Raw genomic sequence first — 21,600 nt, 5'->3', positions numbered from 1 at the left:
TAGATCGTATTTAAAGAGCCCCTGGGAGTCTCCGGCTGCGCGGCCTGGTGACTGGGCGTCCGGACGCGGCCTCGCTGTACCTCGGCCCGGGGCTGCGCTCGCCGGGAGTAGTCGGCTCTGTCAGCGGGAGGAGTATGGACGTGTAGCTGGAGAGCGGTGAGTGTGCGGAGGGCGGGTCAGTGCGGGGAGCGCCGTGCTGCAGTGTGTGGGCGCAGATGAGGGCGCAGGGGCTCTGCGGCAGTCTCCCTCCTCGTATGGTCGGGGCAGGCCGGAGCGCAGGGGCCGCTGACTGCAGGGTGGGCGGCTCTGGCCTCTGTCTGATCGGCCGATCATTATCCTGAGATAAATGATGATCCCCGATCTCTGGGGTCTGGGAGATAAATGATGATCCCCGATCTCTGGGGTCTGGGAGATAAATGATGATCCCCGATCTCTGGGGTCTGACTGGGAGATGAATGATGATCTCCGATCTCTGGGGTCTGACTGGGAGATAAGTGATGATCCCCCGATCTCTGGGGTCTCACTGGGAGGTAAGTGATGATCCCCCGATCTCTGGGGTCTGACTGGGAGATAAGTGATGATCTCTGGGGTCTGACTGGGAGATAAATGATGATCTCTGGGGTCTGACTGGGAGATAAGTGATGATCTCTGGGGTCTGACTGGGAGATAAGTGATGATCCCCCGATCTCTGGGGTCTCACTGGGAGGTAAGTGATGATCCCCCGATCTCTGGGGTCTCACTGGGAGATAAGTGATGATCTCTTGGGTCTGACTGGGAGATAAGTGATGATCTCTGGGGTCTGACTGGGAGATAAGTGATGATCCCCCGATCTCTGGGGTCTCACTGGGAGGTAAGTGATGATCCCCCGATCTCTGGGGTCTGACTGGGAGATAAGTGATGATCTCTGGGGTCTGACTGGGAGATAAATGATGATCTCTGGGGTCTGACTGGGAGATAAGTGATGATCTCTGGGGTCTGACTGGGAGATAAGTGATGATCTCTGGGGTCTGACTGGGAGATAAGTGATGATCTCTGGCCTCTGTCTGATCGGCCGGTCATTATCCTGAGATAAATGATGATCCCCGATCTCTGGCGTCTGACTGGGAGATAAATGATGATCCCCGATCTCTGGCGTCTGACTGGGAGATAAATGATGATCTCTGGCGTCTGACTGGGAGATAAATGATGATCCCCGATCTCTGGCGTCTGGGAGATAAATGATGATCCCCGATCTCTGGGGTCTGACTGGGAGATAAATGATGATCTCTGATCTCTGGGGTCTGACTGGGAGATAAATGATGATCCCCGATCTCTGTCGTCTGACTGGGAGATGAATGATGATCCCCCGATCTCTGGGGTCTGACTGGGAGATAAATGATGATCTCTGATCTCTGGGGTCTGACTGGGAGATAAATGATGATCCCCGATCTCTGGCGTCTGGGAGATAAATGATGATCTCTGGGGTCTGACTGGGAGATAAATGATGATCCCCGATCTCTGGGGTCTGACTGGGAGATAAGTGATGATCTCTGGGGTCTGACTGGGAGATAAATGATGATCTCTGGGGTCTGACTGGGAGATAAATGATGATCTCTGGGGTCTGACTGGGAGATGAATGATGATCTCTGGCGTCTGGGAGATAAATGATGATCTCTGGGGTCTGACTGGGAGATAAATGATGATCCCCGATCTCTGGGGTCTGACTGGGAGATAAGTGATGATCTCTGGGGTCTGACTGGGAGATAAATGATGATCTCTGGGGTCTGACTGGGAGATAAATGATGATCTCTGGGGTCTGACTGGGAGATGAATGATGATCTCTGGGGTCTGACTGGGAGATAAATGATGATCCCCGATCTCTGGGGTCTGACTGGGAGATAAATGATGATCTCTGGGGTCTGACTGGGAGATGAATGATGATCCCCGATCTCTGGGGTCTGACTGGGAGATAAGTGATGATCTCTGGGGTCTGACTGGGAGATGAATGATGATCCCCGATCTCTGGGGTCTGACTGGGAGATAAGTGATGATCTCTGGGGTCTGACTGGGAGATAAGTGATGATCTCTGGGGTCTGACTGGGAGATAAATGATGATCTCTGGGGTCTGACTGGGAGATAAATGATGATCCCCGATCTCTGGGGTCTGACTGGGAGATAAGTGATGATCTCTGGGGTCTGACTGGGAGATAAATGATGATCCCCGATCTCTGGCGTCTGGGAGATAAATGATGATCTCTGGGGTCTGACTGGGAGATAAATGATGATCCCCGATCTCTGGGGTCTGACTGGGAGATAAGTGATGATCTCTGGGGTCTGACTGGGAGATAAATGATGATCTCTGGGGTCTGACTGGGAGATAAATGATGATCTCTGGGGTCTGACTGGGAGATAAATGATGATCCCCGATCTCTGGGGTCTGACTGGGAGATAAATGATGATCTCTGGGGTCTGACTGGGAGATGAATGATGATCCCCGATCTCTGGGGTCTGACTGGGAGATAAATGATGATCTCTGGGGTCTGACTGGGAGATAAATGATGATCCCCGATCTCTGGGGTCAGACTGGGAGATAAATGATGATCCCTGATCTCTGGGGTCTGACTGGGAGATAAATGATGATCCCCGATCTCTGGGGTCTGATCTGTATTCAGCTGTGGGTTCTCTAGCCAAAAATCCAGGTAGAAAATCTGACACGGTGACTGCGGCCCCCTCCCCCCCCCTGCCGAGGGTGAGGTGACTGCGGGCCCCCCGCTGAGGGTAAGGTGACTGCGGGCCCTCCGCCATAGGAAAGGTGACTGCATGGCCCCCCCCCCTGCTGAGGGTGAGGTGACTGCGGGCCCCCCGCTGAGGGTGAGGTGACTGCGGGCCCCCCGCTGAGGGTGAGGTGACTGCGGGCCCCCCGCTGAGGGTAAGGTGACTGCGGGCCCCCCGCTGAGGGTAAGGTGACTGCGGGCCCTCCGCCATAGGAAAGGTGACTGCATGGCCCCCCCCCCTGCTGAGGGTGAGGTGACTGCGGGCCCCCCGCTGAGGGTGAGGTGACTGCGGGCCCTCCACTGTGAGTAGTATGGTAAGAACTAACCGCGTCATACATGTAGGGGATACTCCACGACGTGGCCAGAGATCGCGATGGACCGCAGCACAATGTGAATGACTGTGGCCACGTTGTGACCCGCAGGCTGCAAAACAAATTACAATTATTGGACCTGAGTACTAATTGACTGCAGTCCAGCCCCGTCCTGGCCAGGTACATGAGTGCATGTTATGCTGGAGGACGTCTGCATGTCCCGTCATCGCTGCGGATCTTTTGTTTGCGATGGTCTCTTATGGGCTGAGGGACGCTGATCTCCTCCACGCTTTGTGGGTGATTTCTTGCAGAATGTCGCCTGCAGCGTGTCCGTCTCTTGACTTTCTCTGAGGTGGACACAATCCACAAGAACCCCCCCATCCCTGTGATCACAGCCCTTGCTGTGGATTATCTGTGGTGGAGCAGCAGAAAAGTCCGGTCTTCCAGCGATGCCAGTCCGAGGCCGCAGTGGTCAGGTCATCGACGGAGGCCAGGTTCACATTGCTGTGAAGTGGTGTAAGCAGAAGGGTGCGTGTGTGACAATCTCTGGCATTCACTAGGCCCCATGAAGTTGTCACAGGCTTCAACAATGCTGGCTTCAAAAATTAAGACTGCCAAGGGGGACCGGACTGGACGTGTGTGTGATCCTACAACGTTGGAATAATAGCACTCCGTGCACCTGACGATTAGGTGGCCCTAGAGATTGTTTTGGTGGATTTTCGATAAGTGGTGCAGCTTGCTGAGTCCTAAGGCCGGAGGCCCACGGTCCGGGACTAGCAGCACCTTGGACACAGTGTATGTTCACTGCATACAAAGCGCTGCCCTCTATTGAGCGCAGGTGAATCCGGATTAAGCCACTGAACCGTGCGAATTCAATGCATTCTATGGATGAAATTGACATGCTGCAGTCTAGAAAGAAGTGCCGCATGTCAGTCTCGGTCGGTTATCAGTGGGCTTCTGTCGATGAGGGATTTCTTGAAATCCCATCCACTATGCCAGTGTTCCCCCAACTCCGGTCCTCAAGAGCCACCAACAGGTCATGTTTTCAGGATTTCCTTAGTATTGCACAGGTGATGGATTATTGCCTGTGCAGGTGATGCAATTATCACCTGTGCAATACTAAGGAAGTACTGAAAACATGACCTGTTGGTGGCTCTTGAGGACCGGACTTGGGGAACACTGCACTATGCTGTAACAGCTAGCGGCTGCGGCTTTGACGCCCCAGAAGTACGCATTTCAAACCCCCAGCAGCTCCGGATCGTGGGCACATACCCTAACCATATGTATAACCATGTGTAATGTACTCCCTATTCCGCCCTGCTTACATGACTGCGACTTGCGTAACTGCTGACAAATACCAACTACATTCTTATCCGCTTCTGTGTTGGTTCTTTACTTGCAATCGCGTCCTGACAACTGGAACTGGCAATCTGTTCCGAATCCTAACTGTGCATATATTACACACCTTCTGGGATTTGACAAGCGGTAATGTCCAAAATTGTGGACCGTTTATCACGTCTGTGTTGTGAGGTCCCAGGTCCTATCCATGATGGCCCCAGATCTCCTGCCATAAGATCTACAGCAGGGCCTATGGGTAGTCTGTGCCTCAAGGCCTACGTAAGGACTGGTTTACACATCAGTGTTCAAAGTGCAACATTTGTGATTGGTAAATCTGTGTCGGGACTCTACAGTACAGACTTTTCTTATGTAACTAGTAGTAATCTGACGAGCTTCCTCCGACTTGGATTTGCTGTCGTTGAGGTAGATTAAGTTGGCGAAACCTTGATACCGATGGGGACTGATGGCGCATGGTGCTGTCTCCTGCGGTTTTGGCTTCATATCTATTCCCTCATATTGTGGATCATTAAAGGGGACAATGTGTTGGCATAGAGAAAACCATGTAAAATGCGCAATCTCTAGTCTGTTGCCTTATTGGCCTGATCTTATAAAGTGGACGTCCCAGTGGTGAGATCTCATGGCCTCCAGGCTTGTGCCGAGCATCGCAGTGAATGCCACCGATGTGCTGCGGATGACCTGGGGACACCATGCTGATATGTCATTCTCAGACTCAATGTGGACGCGTTGGTCAGATCCTCCCGGATCATAAACTGGAGTATCTGAGTATTCCTCGATAAGAGGGGATGATGGTTCATTCGTGTGTTTGGAGCATATGGCGCTGTATGCGTCAGGAGGATTCCCCGACGTGTTCCTCCGACAGATGCCGACGTGCGGGAACACAGTGACAGATGCTGACCGATGTCATTGTTGGGCTGTATATATTCTGCCATAAAGCTGAGTAACATATGCCCTCCATCGGGTGAACGGGACCCTATGGATGTGTCCGATGTCGGTGCCAAGAGCTTTTCTGTAACATGCTGAAAGTGTGACTACATTTAGATCCACTGGAGACGGAAACACTTTGTATTTATGCAGGTGGAATATAGTAGCGGCAAGTGGGTGAACGCGTAGTAAACCCGTGCAATTTGACCTGTGGTCCGTCTCCACTTCTCTGGTGGACTTTCCCTGCAAGTGTCCTCCCAAAAATACAGAGTGATAATCTGCCTTTATTATTATTTTTTGCACTGGAAAGAAAAATGCAGCTTTTGTTATGCGGGAACAAGACTTTTTAGACGGGGCGGCATCCTCGGGAATCCAGAGAGCCATCAGAGATGCTGAACTATTAGATGCCTTTGTATAGAGGGACTCGTAGACGTGTAATATCTTTATGCTTGGCATAGACGAGACCCGAGGTTGTCCTCCTCCAGCCAATGCTGGATTGTTGGGCAGTAAACTTCAGAGACTGACTGTCTTGCGTGTTGTATTAGCAGAATTTCTGTATCGGGTGTTTGGTTAGTAGAATCGCTGCAGGTAAGACCTGGTCGGGGGTTATTCTGATCAGCTTTTCAGACTAGCCTCCCCAAACACATTGGGTCCGGCCGAGCATGAATGCATCCTCAATGGGGACCTTAAGACAAGAGAGACGGCTTTCTAAAGGAGCCAATATTGCAGGAACCTGGTGTCCATACACCTGTCCCTCCTTGTGACTTTTTTTCTACTCTGCGGGACCCCCAAGAACTGATCCTGCAAATCTGACTCTGCCAGACAGGGGGCTGGGAGGCTAGATGTGCTGCTGGCCAGCTCTTTGGTGTGTGCATCATATGTCTGTGCAGGTGAGCGGTTCACTCGTGGTCAGTTATGAACATATAGCACTAGTGATCTGTAGGATGCAGAGATGTGATGGTTGGTTACAGTGTCATTTCAGAGTCCTGTTTAGCTCGGAGAATTATCTAGGCTGCGTACAAATGTAACAACCCCTCAGCTGTGGGAAGTACTGTGTCAGCACAGGATTTCTGGATGTAAACCCTTGTTCTCATTCACGGACTGCAGCAGAGACGTGAGATTGGAAGCCCGCTGTGTAGTACGTGGGGCTCGGCGGTGCGCTGCGGGGCTCGGCGGTGCGCTGCGGGGCTCGGCGGTGCGCTGCGGGGCTCGGCGGTGCGCTGCGGAGCTCTGACCCTGGCTTCTGCTTGCAGCCACAGCTATGGCACTGCCATGGGTATACTGCCCTGTGTGTATATGGAGGTTTCTGGCTTCGGCCGCGGCTCGTGTTGCCAGTGTACATAAACCGCATAGTCTTCAGTGTGTGCCAGAGCCTGCTGAACAGGTTACCACGCCCGGCCTGCACCTGTCTGCCGCTCTTCCTGGTCGAGCCTGGAGTCGCAGGTCTATACATCATGGTACGTTTACCCCCTGGAGAATCTTCAGTAAATGTCGCCGACAGGTGGAGTAACCAGAAAGCCTCCAGAATCCGGTCACCATGAACTCCGGGAACCGATCGTTGCACATTCCACTTCAGCTGTGGACTTTGTAACTGCACTTTCAGAAAGTTTCCGACGTGTCCAAGTGACGTGATAAGTTCTGATCCGAGGGTTCTGACATTATGCGCTCGGCAGTGGTCGGTCTTCTGGAAAAGAGCAGCACTCGGGTGAGTGACTTGTCAGAAGTTTTACTTGATGGTGGTCCATATTAATTTTAGGGTCCAGAGCATCTACCTGGACTATTCGTAGGCGTCCTGAAATATGAGCCTCCAACCAATTCCAACTTCTGACATGTTAAGCTTTCAGAAAAGGTTTGTTTTGAACATACAAAGCTTCCTTCTCCGATCCCCAACAAATCTGTACCTGGGGAAAAGTTTTGCCTGCAGATTTTTATTTTTTTCTGGAGTGTGGGTTAGATTTGGTACACTTACTATCAGGATTGAAAACTGCACAACCTGTCTGCTCTGTCTGAATACAGTCTTTAGCTTCTTGTATGACCATCGCAGCTAATTATTGCCGATAACGCAACATCCCCAGTGATCAGGATGGCTAGGATCCCTGGACATGGGGCACAGGAATTACTGACAGCAAGCGGAGCGTGCATGAGGAGCATTAGTTGCTTTTTGTACAGCATTATGGCTATCCCCCCTTGGCTCCTGCCTGTCCTGGTGATGGCCCTATAATCTGCGCCTCCACCGCTCACGTGTGACCTTTTGTGTCTGGGATCACGTGCACACGGCAGAGACTTTGGAGTCCCCTACGGACCGGCTGCGGGTGGATAAGAAGCCTCAGGTGCTCGGGTTAATCTACAACGAGGGTGATCACTCGTCTCCACCATCTTCCCTCCTGACCTAGGCCCGGCCGCGCTCTCAGACTCCAGGATATTTGGAATGACTAGTTATTTAGTGAATTGGGTTGGGGCTATTGGTAGGGTCCGGCTTGGAGGCACGCAACGTCGTGGGGTGATAGTGTTGCACTATTGTGTTGATATGACGCGCTATTAAAGGGGTTGTCCAGGACTTGCGATATTGATAACGTAAGGATATCACGGCCGGTGTCAAACACCACCTCCAGCATCCAGTGGCTGCACTCCTAATGCAGTTATGTGAAGGGAGTTGCAGTACTGGAGAGCGGCAGAATGTGGCGCTGTGCTGTAAGGCTACTTTTACTAAGCTTAGCACGGACTGTTTTCTCGATCAGAGGCCCGAACAAGCCTAGGCCGTTACTATGTCTCTATGGTCACTATAGGACCGTCTGCAGCCGTCGCCTCACACTGGGCCCATTGATGGCTTCTCGCCCCTCCCCGCTGTCCTGTGTACTCGGCCGCCGCTGATTGCCGGGTGCACGTTGTCCGTTTTCTGGATTCACAGACCATAATTGCAGCCGCTCCACACTTCCACCTCTGTTGGCAGTGACGGCCCCGTACACCGCACCATGGGCCGGGGCTGTATTAATAGAACGCGTCTTCCTGTTTTCTAGTCCTAAATTTATAACGGATTATTAATAACTTTTTTTTTTTTTTCCCCAGATTGATCAAAAATGACAGAATATAAACTGGTGGTGGTCGGGGCTGGAGGTGTCGGGAAGAGCGCCCTGACTATACAACTCATTCAGAACCATTTTGTTGACGAGTATGATCCCACTATAGAGGTGAGAGGCGCTGCCTATAGAAGGACTCTGTATCTTGTCTTTTCCTCCAGAGCTGCACTCTCTATTCTGCTGGCAGCAGGACGGGTTCTTGTTGTTGACTTCATCCTTAGTCTTGTCGTTCTCTCGGCAGGACTCGTACCGGAAGCAGGTAGTCATCGATGGGGAGACGTGTCTCCTGGACATACTGGACACTGCAGGTCAAGAGGAGTACAGCGCCATGAGAGACCAGTACATGAGGACGGGGGAGGGCTTCCTCTGCGTCTTCGCCATTAATAACACTAAATCCTTCGAGGACATTCACCATTATAGGTAAGGATGGAAGAACATGAGGGAAGGCCTCTCCTATAACACGGTGGTCTGCAGAAAGCAGATATGTATGAATGGTCCTGGACCCTGCAGGGGGTCTGTAGTGGGTGTCGGGTCCTGGACCCTGTGGGGGAGGGGGGTCTGTCGTGGGCGGCAGCTCCTGGACCCTGCTGTGGCGGCTCCTCGACCCTGCTGGGGTCTGTCCTGTGTGGCTGGTCCTGGCTTGGCCCCTTGGGTCTGTTGTGGGCGGCGGGTCCTGGGCCCTGTGCGGGTCTGTTGTGGGCGGCGGGTCCTGGGCCCTGCGCGGGTCTGTTGTGGGCGGCGGGCCATGGGCCCTGCGCGTATCTGTTGTGGGTGGCGGGCCCTGGCCCTTTTGCGGGTCTGTCATGGGCGGCGGGTCCTGGACCTTGCGGGGGTCTGTCGTGGGCGGCGGGTCCTGGACCCTGAGCGGGTCTGTCGTGGGCGGCGGGTCCTGGACCCTGAGCGGGTCTGTCGTGGGCGGCGGGTCCTGGACCCTGAGCGGGTCTGTCATGGGCAGCGGGTCCTGGACCTTGCGGGGGTCTGTCCTGCTGTGGCGGGTCCTGGACCTTGCGGGGGTCTGTCCTGCTGTGGCGGATCCTAAACATGTTGTCCATCACCTGTATTCTCTTTCCCTGCAGAGAGCAGATAAAGCGGGTGAAGGACTCAGAGGACGTCCCCATGGTCTTAGTCGGCAATAAATGTGACCTTCCTTCGAGGACAGTAGACACCAAACAAGCTCAGGACCTCGCGAGGAGTTATGGCATTCCCTTTATTGAGACCTCTGCGAAAACCAGACAGGTAATAAGCGGCGCTGATGGGCGGCTTCCAGGTACAGGGTGTGGGGCGAACCCTAATAAAGGCGAATGACACTCGCAATGTGTGCGAGGCATCTGACCCTCAGCACATCTGTAGATGTAGATCCTGGGAGACATCAGTCTGCGTGGGAGCTGTGTACACAAAACGGTGGGAACCTGATCAGTGAGGGTGGGATTAGTTATACGATGCATTGGAAGTACTTTCCATTGGACCTCGTTTTAGCTCCTCATTATTTCCTTCTCTGCTTGTGGTTTGATCAGTGGAGGTGCGGAGATCCCCACCAGACCTACAGAGGGGAACAAGCTGCAGACTGATTCGACAGACGTTTTATCAAACCAGTCTTCAGTCTCTGCGGAGAACAGAGCTCTGCTGGGGGTTCTGTCCTGCCATCTTAGCGGTAGGGGGTCTCATGCTCTGCTGGGGGTTCTGTCCTGCCATCTTAGCGGTAGGGGGTCTCATGCTCTGCTGAGGGTTCTGACCTGCCATCTTAGTGTTAGGGGGTCTCGTGCTCTGCTGGGGGTTCTGACCTGCCATCTTAGCGGTAGGGTCTCGTGCTCTGCTGGGGGTTCTGACCTGCCATCTTAGCGGTAGGGTCTCGTGCTCTGCTGAGGGTTCTGACCTGCCATCTTAGCGGTAGGGTCTCGTGCTCTGCTGGGGGTTCTGACCTGCCATCTTAGCGGTAGGGTCTCGTGCTCTGCTGGGGGTTCTGACCTGCCATCTTAGCGGTAGGGTCTCGTGCTCTGCTGGGGGTTCTGACCTGCCATCTTAGCGGTAGGGTCTCGTGCTCTGCTGGGGGTTCTGACCTGCCATCTTAGCGGTAGGGTCTCGTGCTCTGCTGAGGGTTCTGACCTGCCATCTTAGTGTTAGGGGGTCTCGTGCTCTGCTGGGGGTTCTGACCTGCCATCTTAGCGGTAGGGGGTCTCGTACTCTGCTGGGGGCTTCTGACCTGCCATCTTAGCGATAGGGGGTCTCGTACTCTGCTGGGGGCTTCTGACCTGCCATCTTAGCGATAGGGGGTCTCGTACTCTGCTGGGGGCTTCTGACCTGCCATCTTAGCGGTAGGGTCTCGTGCTCTGCTGGGGCCATTACTGGATGTTGTCTCCCTATATTTGGCAGACTGTGGGGGATCCTGTTGCTACGTTCCCCCGTAGTCTCCATGTATAGTGGGGGAGACATCCATTCATTGCAGTGTGGGGTCTTCAAAAGATGAGGGTGGGTCTCTGCTCCGGCTAATAGGTGGCTCTCCTTGTGATTGTCCCCAGAGAATCTGAAGCTTTCCCAGCTGTTGTCCTCGCACGTCTCCTCGGTGTCCTGACATCTCTGTTAATGTGTGACTGATAACCCGGCGTCCTCATTAATGATTGGAGGGAACTGATAACCGCGCAAGGGGCGGCCGCTGGCCGAGGCAGGATAGTCACTGGGCGATGATCTCTTACCCGTACTGACCCTGTGCAGGCTACTGGTGGACGATCAGATATTGTACCTGCCACAGGAGCTAAAGGGGTCCGGCCAACGTAGCTGGGAACGGGTTCGGGGAACTGCAACGGCACCATCAGAAACTGAGTATATGGGGGGTTTACAGGTCTCCCCTATATAGTCCAGCCTTATGTAACGGCTTGTGTTTCAACATCTCTGCTTGCTCTGGATTGGCACTATGCAGGAGGGGGGTGGTCTTCAGTCCAGCCTCTTATCCGGAGCAGAGACCTGCCATGTCCATGCAGTATTGGGGCCTTGCTCACTTACTATCAGGTTCTTTAACATTCAGGTTTGATCAGAGCTGAAATCTCCTTTTTGCTGTGACCCTGACAGATCACTTTGGCTTCTCTGTGTGATATGGTCTCCTAATATGTAATGGGGGTTGGGGTCGGACCACTTCTGTGCAGATGCACCCGCCCTCCATTTCTGTATTGTGATTTCTGCTCCGGGGGCGTCTTCTCTCTCATTCAATTCTATTCTCCGTGTGTTTGTGGCTCAGTTTTAAAGGGGAAATCCACCACCCACCTGGGGAAGCTGTTGGGGTCTCAGAAAGTAGACGCATGGGTCAGATGTAAAGGGGGACGCAAGAGCTCCACACATACTACTGAGGGTCTGCACTCCCTCTTTGAAAAATATCTACATACAGACCATTTCTCTCCTGCTGACGGGTGGCTGACTTCACTAGCTAAGCCAGCCTCCTTCTCTTCACATCAGCCGTGCCGCAGGAGGAGGCTCAGCTATTGAAGTAAGCAGGCAGCCAGACCCCTTGATACCTCTCTTATCAAGCAGCTGAGCGGCCATAACCGGGGCAGGAGCGGCTCAGGTGGATTCCCCCTTTACGAAGATCATAACTGATCTGTTTCTTCATCATTGTGACCACTGGTGGGAATAATCGGGGGATACAGTGATCCTGGCTACTGATTGCATGACTGTGTAATCATAATTCGGGGTGCCCAGCCCGGTCTCTGCCCCTCACCGGTGGGCACCTACATGTGGGGCTTAATCCAGGGGCCTCTTCCCTTGTGGAGCCTCGGAGGTGACACAACGTGGGCTCTGCACTCTTCTATACTGATGATTTGCTTTGGCTGCACCTCCCATAATGTGCTGGGGTGATCTGATCGCGGCTCTTGGTGTTTGGTCTCTTCTTCTGCTCTTCTCTCTGCATTGATAAAACACTCTGCTTCTCAATGATCCCAAGGCATCGAATCACCAGCAACCTCGTGATTACCACTGGACCCTCCCGGCACAAGCGGCCATGCACAGGGGTGACTGCTGCATCGGAGCTTCATCACTGCACAAGGAAAACTTCTGGAACTTCCAACGTCATCTGTCATCTACGGTGGCACATCAAAATTTGGGCACCACTGGTCAAAACTATTGTGAACAGTTAAGCAAGTTAAAGATGAAATCACATCTTTGTATTTTAGGGAAAATATATATATATATATCTATATATATATATATATATATACACACACATATATTTACATTTTAAAAATTACAAAATCGACTGATGCAAAAGTATGGGCAGCCTTGGAGATTTGTGTACTCTGATATCTTTGACCAAGGGTTCAGACCTTAATTGGCCTGTTAGGGTTATGACATGTTCCCTATCATCGTTAGCAAAGGCCAGGTAATGCAAATTTCTCTGGTTTTATAAAAACCCAGCCTCCTCTAACCTTGCGCCAAAAAGCATCAGCCATGGGGTCTTTTAAGCTGCGGCCGAGCACTCTGAGAATGGCGGAGACCCACAAAGCGTTTACAAGTTGCCCTTTCCTCAGTTCAAAATGTAGATAATGACGTTTTCTTATGAGGAACTGTGAAGGTTAAGATGAGGTCTGGAAGACCAAGCAAAATTTCAGTGAGCGCTGCTCGTAGAATTGATAGAGAGACAAATCAGAATCCCTGCTTGACTGCAAAAGACCTCCATAAAGATTTATCAGATTCTGAAGTTGTGGTACACTGTCCTACTGTTCAGAGTCACCTGCACAAATTTGGCCTTCATGGAAGAGTCATTAGAAGAAAAACCTCTCCTGCGTCCTCACTGTAAAATTCAGTGTCAAAAGTATGCAAGAGAACATCAAAATAAGTCTGATGCATTGTGGAAAAGTCCTGTGGAGCGATGAGGGTAAAATAGATAAAATCCTGTGGCCACAATGATCAGAGGTATGTGTGGAGAGAAAAAAGGGCACAGGATTTCAGGAAAGAACATCACGTCAACTATTAAGCATGGGGGTGGATCAATGAAACTTTAGGGCTGTGCTGCAGCCAATGGTACGAGGAACATTTTATGGGTAGAGGGAAGAATGGATTCAATGAAATTTCACCAAATTCTTGATACAAACATAACACCATCTGTAAAAAAACTGAAGGTGAAAAGAGGAAGAGGATGGCTGCTACACATGGAAAATGACCCGAAACACATGTCACAATCAACAATACACGACCTGAAAAGGCGCAAGATGAAGGTTTTACAATGGCCCTCACAGTCCCCTGATCTGAGCATCATTGAAAATTTGTGGTGAGACCTCAGAATAGCAGAGGAAGCAAGAACGGCCAGGAATCTCACAAAACTGGAGGAATTCTGTAAGGAAGATCGGAGGAAAATCCCGCAAACAAGAATAGAAAGATTCTTGTCTGGCTACAAAAAGTGTTTAAAAGCTGTGATACATGCAGAAGGAGGTGCGGCTGAGTACTAACAAACTTTTGCAGTGGCCCATTCTTATTTTTGTCATTTTTAATTTGTCATCTGTAACTGTAGGCCTTTTAGATCATTTCACTTTCAACTTTCATTACTTTTCACAATAACATTACTTTTGACCAAGGGTGCAAATACTTTTTTCCATGCCACTGTACATCATCTTTGCAGTAACCTAGCGGGTGTGAGATCCTTCTGAGGACGATAGCGCATTGCTTTATGTAATGAAATGTTAACAGGGGATGACCAAGTGCTGTGGATTTAAAGCTCCTGCACTATATAGCCGGTCCGGGGCCCTGGTTGTCAGACACAGCCGGGGCCACAGGGGCCAAGATGAATCTCTGCGGCTGCACTGACACACCGGAGAAAGTTGCAGAAGTTTTCATTTTGCAGTGATGAAGCTTTTACACGCTGTGGACTGGATCGGCCGCCCTTTTGGATCGGCGCTTGTTACACAGACTGTCCACAGAGGGCGCTGCCGCTCAGACGCGGCCTGACTCCCCCCGATCGCAGGATCGTATTTGCACCCCCTCAGAAGAGTGGCCCTTTATGTGCTAGTGCAGCGGGGTGCCGTCCGGTACGGCCGCCCCCCAGGGAGGGACCGGTGCCCCCCATGTGAGTGACAAGAGTTGTGTTTTACAATGCAGAGAGTGGAGGATGCTTTTTATACTTTGGTGCGAGAAATCCGACAATACAGATTGAAAAAGATCAGCAAAGAAGAAAAGACGCCCGGCTGCGTGAAAATAAAAAAATGCCTTGTAATGTGAGCCGGTAAGTGTGTATATCTGGGGGTGCGGGGAGGCTGTTGGGGGGCTGCGGCGGCCGGTCCTGTGATACCCGGTAACATCACATGTAGATTTCGGGGGCTGCCTTCTGCGTGTAGTGGCGCCACCCCTGTCCTCAGGGTGTATGTGGTATTACAGCTCTGTACTCTTAGCTGCAATACCAGACAGGACGGGGGGTGGCGCTGTTCCTGGAAGCAGGCAGCCATGTTTCTCCCAATCCTGGACTATCCCTTTAATGACTGGATACTTTTGTGATAGGACGGTGGGCTTTGGACAACCCGCCGTGGCACAGCCCCTTTAAGAGCTGCTTTCCGTCTGCTCTGTCTTCAGCCATACACCAGGTTCGGGGGTCTCTGCTTTTTGCCCTTTGCTGACGCCCCTTTTTCTGCCTTTTTTCAGGGGGTGGACGATGCTTTCTACACGTTAGTACGAGAAATCCGAAAGCACAAGGAGAAGATGAGCAAAGAAGGCAAAAAGAAGAAGAAAAAGTCCAAGTCCAAGTGTCTGATCCTGTGATCGGGGGCCGCCGCGTCCCCTCCGTGCCCACCTTGTACATTACACACTAAATTATTAGCATCTGGTCGCCCCCCCGCGTCTGGCGCTGCCCCCTGTGCCAGCACCGTGGTGTCCGGCGGCGGGGGCACCAGCAGACCTCTGTGCATGCACCAGGTGGCGCTCTGCTCGCCCTCCACCTTCACTCCGGGATGGACTGAACCGAGACTTTATATCACCTGATGTAGACGCCTTCTCTGCTTGGGGGCTCATTGCTCGAGACGTCTGGGACTTGTAGTGCTCCATCAGTTCCCTGCACGCCACCACTACAGCTGCATTGGTGACCTTTATAACTTTACTAAATGTGCCCCCCCATCCCCTCCCTGTACCCACAATGTGACACCGCGGTGCTAATGGCGATGATGGAAGCCTCGGGATTGATGCAGGACGGCGACACTTCACTCCTACAAACGTGGCGGCTTTGGTTTGGCGGTCGGGTAGCCTATTACATGCTCCAGAGCTGCACTCCCTGTTCTGCTGGTGTCACTGTGTACATACATTATTCTGTTCACAGTGACTTCACCAGCAGAAGACTGAGCGCAGCTCTGCAGTAAAATACAGAATCGGTAATATATGTACACGGTGACTTCACCTCCAGTATAGTGAGCGCAGCTCTGGAGTATAATGCAGGGTCAGTAATGTATGTACAGAGACTCCATCCACAGAAGAATGAGCGCAGCTCTGGTGTTTAATACAGGATAAATAATGTATCTATACAGCGACTTCACCAGCAGAATAGGGAGCGCAGCTCAGGAATATAATACAGGATCAGTAATATATGTACACAGAGACTCCCATCAACAGAAGAATGAGTGCAGCTCTGGTGTTTAATACAGGATAAATAATGTATGTATACGGCGACTTCACCAGCAGAATAGTGAGCGCAGCTTTGGAGTATAATGCAGGGTCAGTAATGTATGTACAGAGACTCCATCAACAGAAGAATGAGTGCAGCTCTGGTGTTTTAATACAAAATAAACTATGTATACGGCGACTTCACCAGGAGAATAGGGAGCGCAGCTCTGGAGCATAATACAATTACACATATACAGCGGTGTAGGAGAGAGTTTCGCTCTTGATTATGTATTATCCCGAGCATCTTGATGAGTCTGTGATATAATCTTATATCCATGCAGTCGGGTGACTGGCGGCAGCGCTTCGTTATGCCCGGCTGTTTGTGGTAGATCGGTCACATCCGTGCAGTCGGGTGACTGGCGGCAGCGTTTCGTTATTTCCGGCTGTAGTGGTAGATCGGCCACATCCGTGCAGTCGGGTGACCGGCGGCAGCGCTTCGTTATGCCCGGCTGTAGTGGTAGATCGGTCACATCCGTGCAGTCGGGTGACTGGCGGCAGCGCTTCGTTATGCCCGGCTGTAGCGGTAGATCGGTCACATCCGTGCAGTCGGGTGACCGGCGGCAGCGCTTCGTTATGCCCGGCTGTAGCGGTAGATCGGTCACATCCGTGCAGTCGGGTGACCGGCGGCAGCGCTTCGTTATGCCCGGCTGTAGCGGTAGATCGGTCACATCCGTGCAGTCGGGTGACCGGCGGCAGCGCTTCGTTATGCCCGGCTGTAGTGGTAGATCGGTCACATCCGTGCAGTCGGGTGACTGGCGGCAGCGCTTCGTTATGCCCGGCTGTAGAGGTAGATCGGTCACATCCGTGCAGTCGGGTGACCGGCGGCAGCGCTTCGTTATGCCCTTCTGTAGTGGTAGATCGGTCACATCCGTGCAGTCGGGTGACCGGCGGCAGCGCTTCGTTATGCCCGGCTGTAGGGGTAGATCGGTCACATCCGTGCAGTCGGGTGACCGGCGGCAACGCTTCGTTATGCCCGGCTGTTTGTGGTAGATCGGTCACATCCGTGCAGTCGGGTGACCGGCGGCAGCGCTTCGTTATGCCCTTCTGTAGTGGTAGATCGGTCACATCCGTGCAGTCGGGTGACCGGCGGCAGCGCTTCGTTATGCCCGGCTGTAGCGGTAGATCGGTCACATCCGTGCAGTCGGGTGACCGGCGGCAGCGCTTCGTTATGCCCTTCTGTAGTGGTAGATCGGTCACATCCGTGCAGTCGGGTGACCGGCGGCAGCGCTTCGTTATGCCCGGCTGTAGCGGTAGATCGGTCACATCCGTGCAGTCGGGTGACCGGCGGCAGCGCTTCGTTATGCCCGGCTGTAGAGGTAGATCGGTCACATCCGTGCAGTCGGGTGACCGGCGGCAGCGCTTCGTTATGCCCTTCTGTAGTGGTAGATCGGTCACATCCGTGCAGTCGGGTGACCGGCGGCAGCGCTTCGTTATGCCCGGCTGTAGCGGTAGATCGGTCACATCCGTGCAGTCGGGTGACCGGCGGCAGCGCTTCGTTATGCCCGGCTGTAGAGGTAGATCGGTCACATCCGTGCAGTCGGGTGACTGGCGGCAGCGCTTCGTTATGCCCGGCTGTAGTGGTAGATCGGTCACATCCGTGCAGTCGGGTGACCGGCGGCAGCGCTTCGTTATGCCCTTCTGTAGTGGTAGATCGGTCACATCCGTGCAGTCGGGTGACCGGCGGCAGCGCTTCGTTATGCCCGGCTGTAGCGGTAGATCGGTCACATCCGTGCAGTCGGGTGACCGGCGGCAGCGCTTCGTTATGCCCGGCTGTAGCGGTAGATCGGTCACATCCGTGCAGTCGGGTGACCGGCGGCAGCGCTTCGTTATGCCCGGCTGTAGCGGTAGATCGGTCACATCCGTGCAGTCGGGTGACCGGCGGCAGCGCTTCGTTATGCCCGGCTGTAGCGGTAGATCGGTCACATCCGTGCAGTCGGGTGACCGGCGGCAGCGCTTCGTTATGCCCGGCTGTAGAGGTAGATCGGTCACATCCGTGCAGTCGGGTGACTGGCGGCAGCGCTTCGTTATGCCCGGCTGTAGTGGTAGATCGGTCACATCCGTGCAGTCGGGTGACCGGCGGCAGCGCTTCGTTATGCCCTTCTGTAGTGGTAGATCGGTCACATCCGTGCAGTCGGGTGACCGGCGGCAGCGCTTCGTTATGCCCGGCTGTAGTGGTAGATCGGTCACATCCGTGCAGTCGGGTGACCGGCGGCAGCGCTTCGTTATGCCCGGCTGTAGTGGTAGATCGGTCACATCCGTGCAGTCGGGTGACCGGCGGCAGCGCTTCGTTATGCCCGGCTGTAGAGGTAGATCGGTCACATCCGTGCAGTCGGGTGACCGGCGGCAGCGCTTCGTTATGCCCGGCTGTAGAGGTAGATCGGTCACATCCGTGCAGTCGGGTGACCAGCGGCAGCGTTTCGTTATTTCCGGCTGTAGTGGTAGATCGGCCACATCCGTGCAGTCGGGTGACCGGCGGCAGCGCTTCGTTATGCCCGGCTGTTTGTGGTAGATCGGTCACATCCGTGCAGTCGGGTGACCGGCGGCAACGCTTTGTTATGCCCGGCTGTAGAGGTAGATCGGTCACATCCGTGCAGTCGGGTGACCAGCGGCAGCGTTTCGTTATTTCCGGCTGTAGTGGTAGATCGGTCGCTGAGTGTCTTGAGATTTCTTTCTTTGGGGGAGTCCGGTCCATCACGTCTTCCACGGTCGGCTGCTGATGTTGCGCCTCTTTCCTCCCCACCATCCGCTGTAGAGGAGGCTGGAGCCGGGGATGATGACCCCTCTCGTTATATCAGCGGGGGCTGCGTGTCCTGCGCTCTGCCGGGGGCCGACTCGCTGTGGGATTGTCTGCCCTGTATACACTGTCACATCCAGGGTGCAAAACTACAACTCCCAGCATGTCCTGACTTCCGCAGGCTCCTGAACTGTAGCCGGGGGTCTGCATCTACCTCACTGTAAGTACGACTGAGCGCATCCTCTTAAAGGGAAAGTCATCAGCACATGCGGCCCAGCTCGGGGCCAAGCTCACCAGCTCTAGCTAATCTTCATGATGGCGGCTCACCAGCGTTGTGCCAGCGGAGCCTCCGGCCAGCGGGCGCTGAGCTCCTACACACCTCCATGCTTTACACTGCAGCCCTTCTTTATACAGGAAGTCTCACCAGTGCATCTAGAGCTGATCACATTACAGCAGGTACAGAAAGATCATAAAGCGAAAGGAAGGAGGTGACAGACCTGAGCGACGATCACCGATCATATAGTTGGTGGAGTCTCTGGAAGGCAGGGACTTGAGTTAAAGGCACAGTAAACTTTAATTTTTTTTTTCACATTTTCTTTATTAGCCTGTTAATCCAATAACTTAACGAGTCGGCGGCAGCAACTAATGGCGGCACTAATCTACCCATAGCCCATGTGTTTGTCACCACAGATTACGGTAAATTCTGCACGCGAGGACGGAGCCGCCGGGTGATACGTTGTAGGGAATAATACCTCGCCGTGTCTCATCCCCCTCTGCAGATCCCGAACTCCGTTTTCTTGGAATGTATTGAACTATTTTTGTATAGAACGTGCACATTTTGTACATTTGTGCTTTTTATTATCTGTGTGTGTTTTCGTACGTTGTGGCGGCCGCGCGTCGGGACTACAGCCGGACAATGACCACTGTAGGGTTTTATAGGAGTTTGTTCCGTGGACGTCGTCGTTTTATTTTGTCATTAACTGTAACGCTCCTATTTATTGTAAAGTAATAAATGATTTCTGGTGATGGTGACTCTGCCCCATTGTGATGGATCTGCCCCATCCGGCCTTCACCGCAAAGTGTACAATGCACTCCACTGATCCAGTGTAACAAGCTGCACACAGGAGAGATGTCCACCGCCGATACAGTGTAACAAGCTGCACACAGGAGAGATGTCCACCGCCGATACAGTGTAACAAGCTGCACACAGGAGAGATGTCCACCGCCGATACAGTGTAACAAGCTGCACACAGGAGAGATGTCCACCGCCGATACAGTGTAACAAGCTGCACACAGGAGAGATGTCCACCGCCGATACAGTGTAACAAGCTGCACACAGGAGAGATGTCCACCGCCGATACAGTGTAACAAGCTGCACACAGGAGAGATGTCCACCGCCGATACAGTGTAACAAGCTGCACACAGGAGAGATGTCCACCGCCGATACAGTGTAACAAGCTGCACACAGGAGAGATGTCCACCGCCGATACAGTGTAACAAGCTGCACAGAGGAGAGATGTCCACCGCCGATACAGTGTAACAAGCTGCACACAGGAGAGATGTCCACCGCCGATACAGTGTAACAAGCTGCACACAGGAGAGATGTCCACCGCCGATACAGTGTAACAAGCTGCACACAGGAGAGATGTCCACCGCCGATACAGTGTAACAAGCTGCACACAGGAGAGATGTCCACCTCCGATACAGTGTAACAAGCTGCACACAGGAGAGATGTCCACCGCCGATACAGTGTAACAAGCTGCACACAGGAGAGATGTCCACCGCCGATACAGTGTAACAAGCTGCACACAGGAGAGATGTCCACCGCCGATACAGTGTAACAAGCTGCACACAGGAGAGATGTCCACCGCCGATACAGTGTAACAAGCTGCACAAAGGAGAGATGTCCACCGCCGATACAGTGTAACAAGCTGCACACAGGAGAGATGTCCACCGCCGATACAGTGTAACAAGCTGCACACAGGAGAGATGTCCACCGCCGATACAGTGTAACAAGCTGCACACAGGAGAAATGTCCACCGCCGATACAGTGTAACAAGCTGCACACAGGAGAGATGTCCACCGTCGATACAGTGTAACAAGCTGCACACAGGAGATATGACAACCGCTGATACAGTGTAACAAGCTGCACACAGGAGATATGACAACCGCTGATACAGTGTAACAAGCTGCACACAGGAGATGTCCACCGTCGATACAGTGTAACAAGCTGCACACAGGAGAGATGTCCACCGCCGATACAGTGTAACAAGCTGCACACAGGAGAGATGTCCACCGCCGATCCAGTGTAACAAGCTGCACACAGGAGACATGTCCACCGCCGATAGTGTAACAAGCTGCACACAGGAGAGATGTCCACCGCCGATACAGTGTAACAAGCTGCACACAGGAGACATGTCCACCGCCGATAGTGTAACAAGCTGCACACAGGAGAGATGTCCACCGCCGATACAGTGTAACAAGCTGCACACAGGAGAGATGTCCACCGCCGATACAGTGTAACAAGCTGCACACAGGAGAGATGTCCGCCGCCGATACAGTGTAACAAGCTGCACACAGGAGAGATGTCCGCCGCCGATACAGTGTAACAAGCTGCACACAGGAGAGATGTCCACCGCCGATCCAGTGTAACAAGCTGCACACAGGAGACATGTCCACCGCCGATAGTGTAACAAGCTGCACACAGGAGAGATGTCCACCGCCGATCCAGTGTAACAAGCTGCACACAGGAGACATGTCCACCGCCGATAGTGTAACAAGCTGCACACAGGAGAGATGTCCACCGCCGATACAGTGTAACAAGC

The 21,600-nt window shown here is 53.0% G+C and overlaps 1 protein-coding gene across 4 annotated transcripts; it reads left to right on the top strand.

Moving 5' to 3' along the window:
* On the top strand, window positions 1-19,807 carry KRAS (KRAS proto-oncogene, GTPase). 4 transcript variants are annotated; one of them, XR_011320621.1, is made up of 7 exons: window positions 1-156; window positions 8,411-8,532; window positions 8,663-8,841; window positions 9,498-9,657; window positions 14,497-14,620; window positions 15,034-16,363; window positions 17,158-19,807. XR_011320621.1 is itself a non-coding variant. In XM_069762824.1 (6 exons), the coding sequence occupies exons 2-5, from the start codon at window positions 8,422-8,424 to the stop codon at window positions 14,614-14,616; spliced, it is 570 nt and encodes a 189-aa protein (XP_069618925.1). In that variant the 5' UTR covers window positions 6,784-7,049; window positions 8,411-8,421; the 3' UTR covers window positions 14,617-14,620; window positions 15,034-15,092. The 4 variants fall into 4 exon arrangements, 2 of the variants coding, with proteins under 2 accessions (XP_069618926.1, XP_069618925.1); XR_011320622.1 differs by lacking the exon at window positions 14,497-14,620; XM_069762824.1 differs by lacking the exons at window positions 1-156; window positions 17,158-19,807 and adding an exon at window positions 6,784-7,049 and having other exon boundaries at window positions 15,034-15,092.
* The last annotated feature ends 1,793 nt before the right edge of the window (window positions 19,808-21,600 follow it).

The sequence above is a fragment of the Ranitomeya imitator genome, chromosome 4 (genome assembly GCF_032444005.1).
Source record: "Ranitomeya imitator isolate aRanImi1 chromosome 4, aRanImi1.pri, whole genome shotgun sequence".
Classification (NCBI taxonomy): domain Eukaryota; kingdom Metazoa; phylum Chordata; class Amphibia; order Anura; family Dendrobatidae; genus Ranitomeya; species Ranitomeya imitator.
Note: the sequence above shows the minus strand (reverse complement) of the source record. Positions and strands in the feature narration are given on the sequence as shown.

Excerpts from the sequence above, each read along its gene's own strand:
- KRAS (XM_069762824.1), top strand. The coding sequence starts at position 8,422 with ATGACAGAATATAAACTGGTGGTGGTCGGGGCTGGAGGTGTCGGGAAG. Across the intron at positions 8,842-9,497 it reads GAGGACATTCACCATTATAG|AGAGCAGATAAAGCGGGTGA; the intron begins GTAAGGATGGAA and ends CTTTCCCTGCAG. Across the intron at positions 9,658-14,496 it reads CCTCTGCGAAAACCAGACAG|AGAGTGGAGGATGCTTTTTA; the intron begins GTAATAAGCGGC and ends TTTACAATGCAG.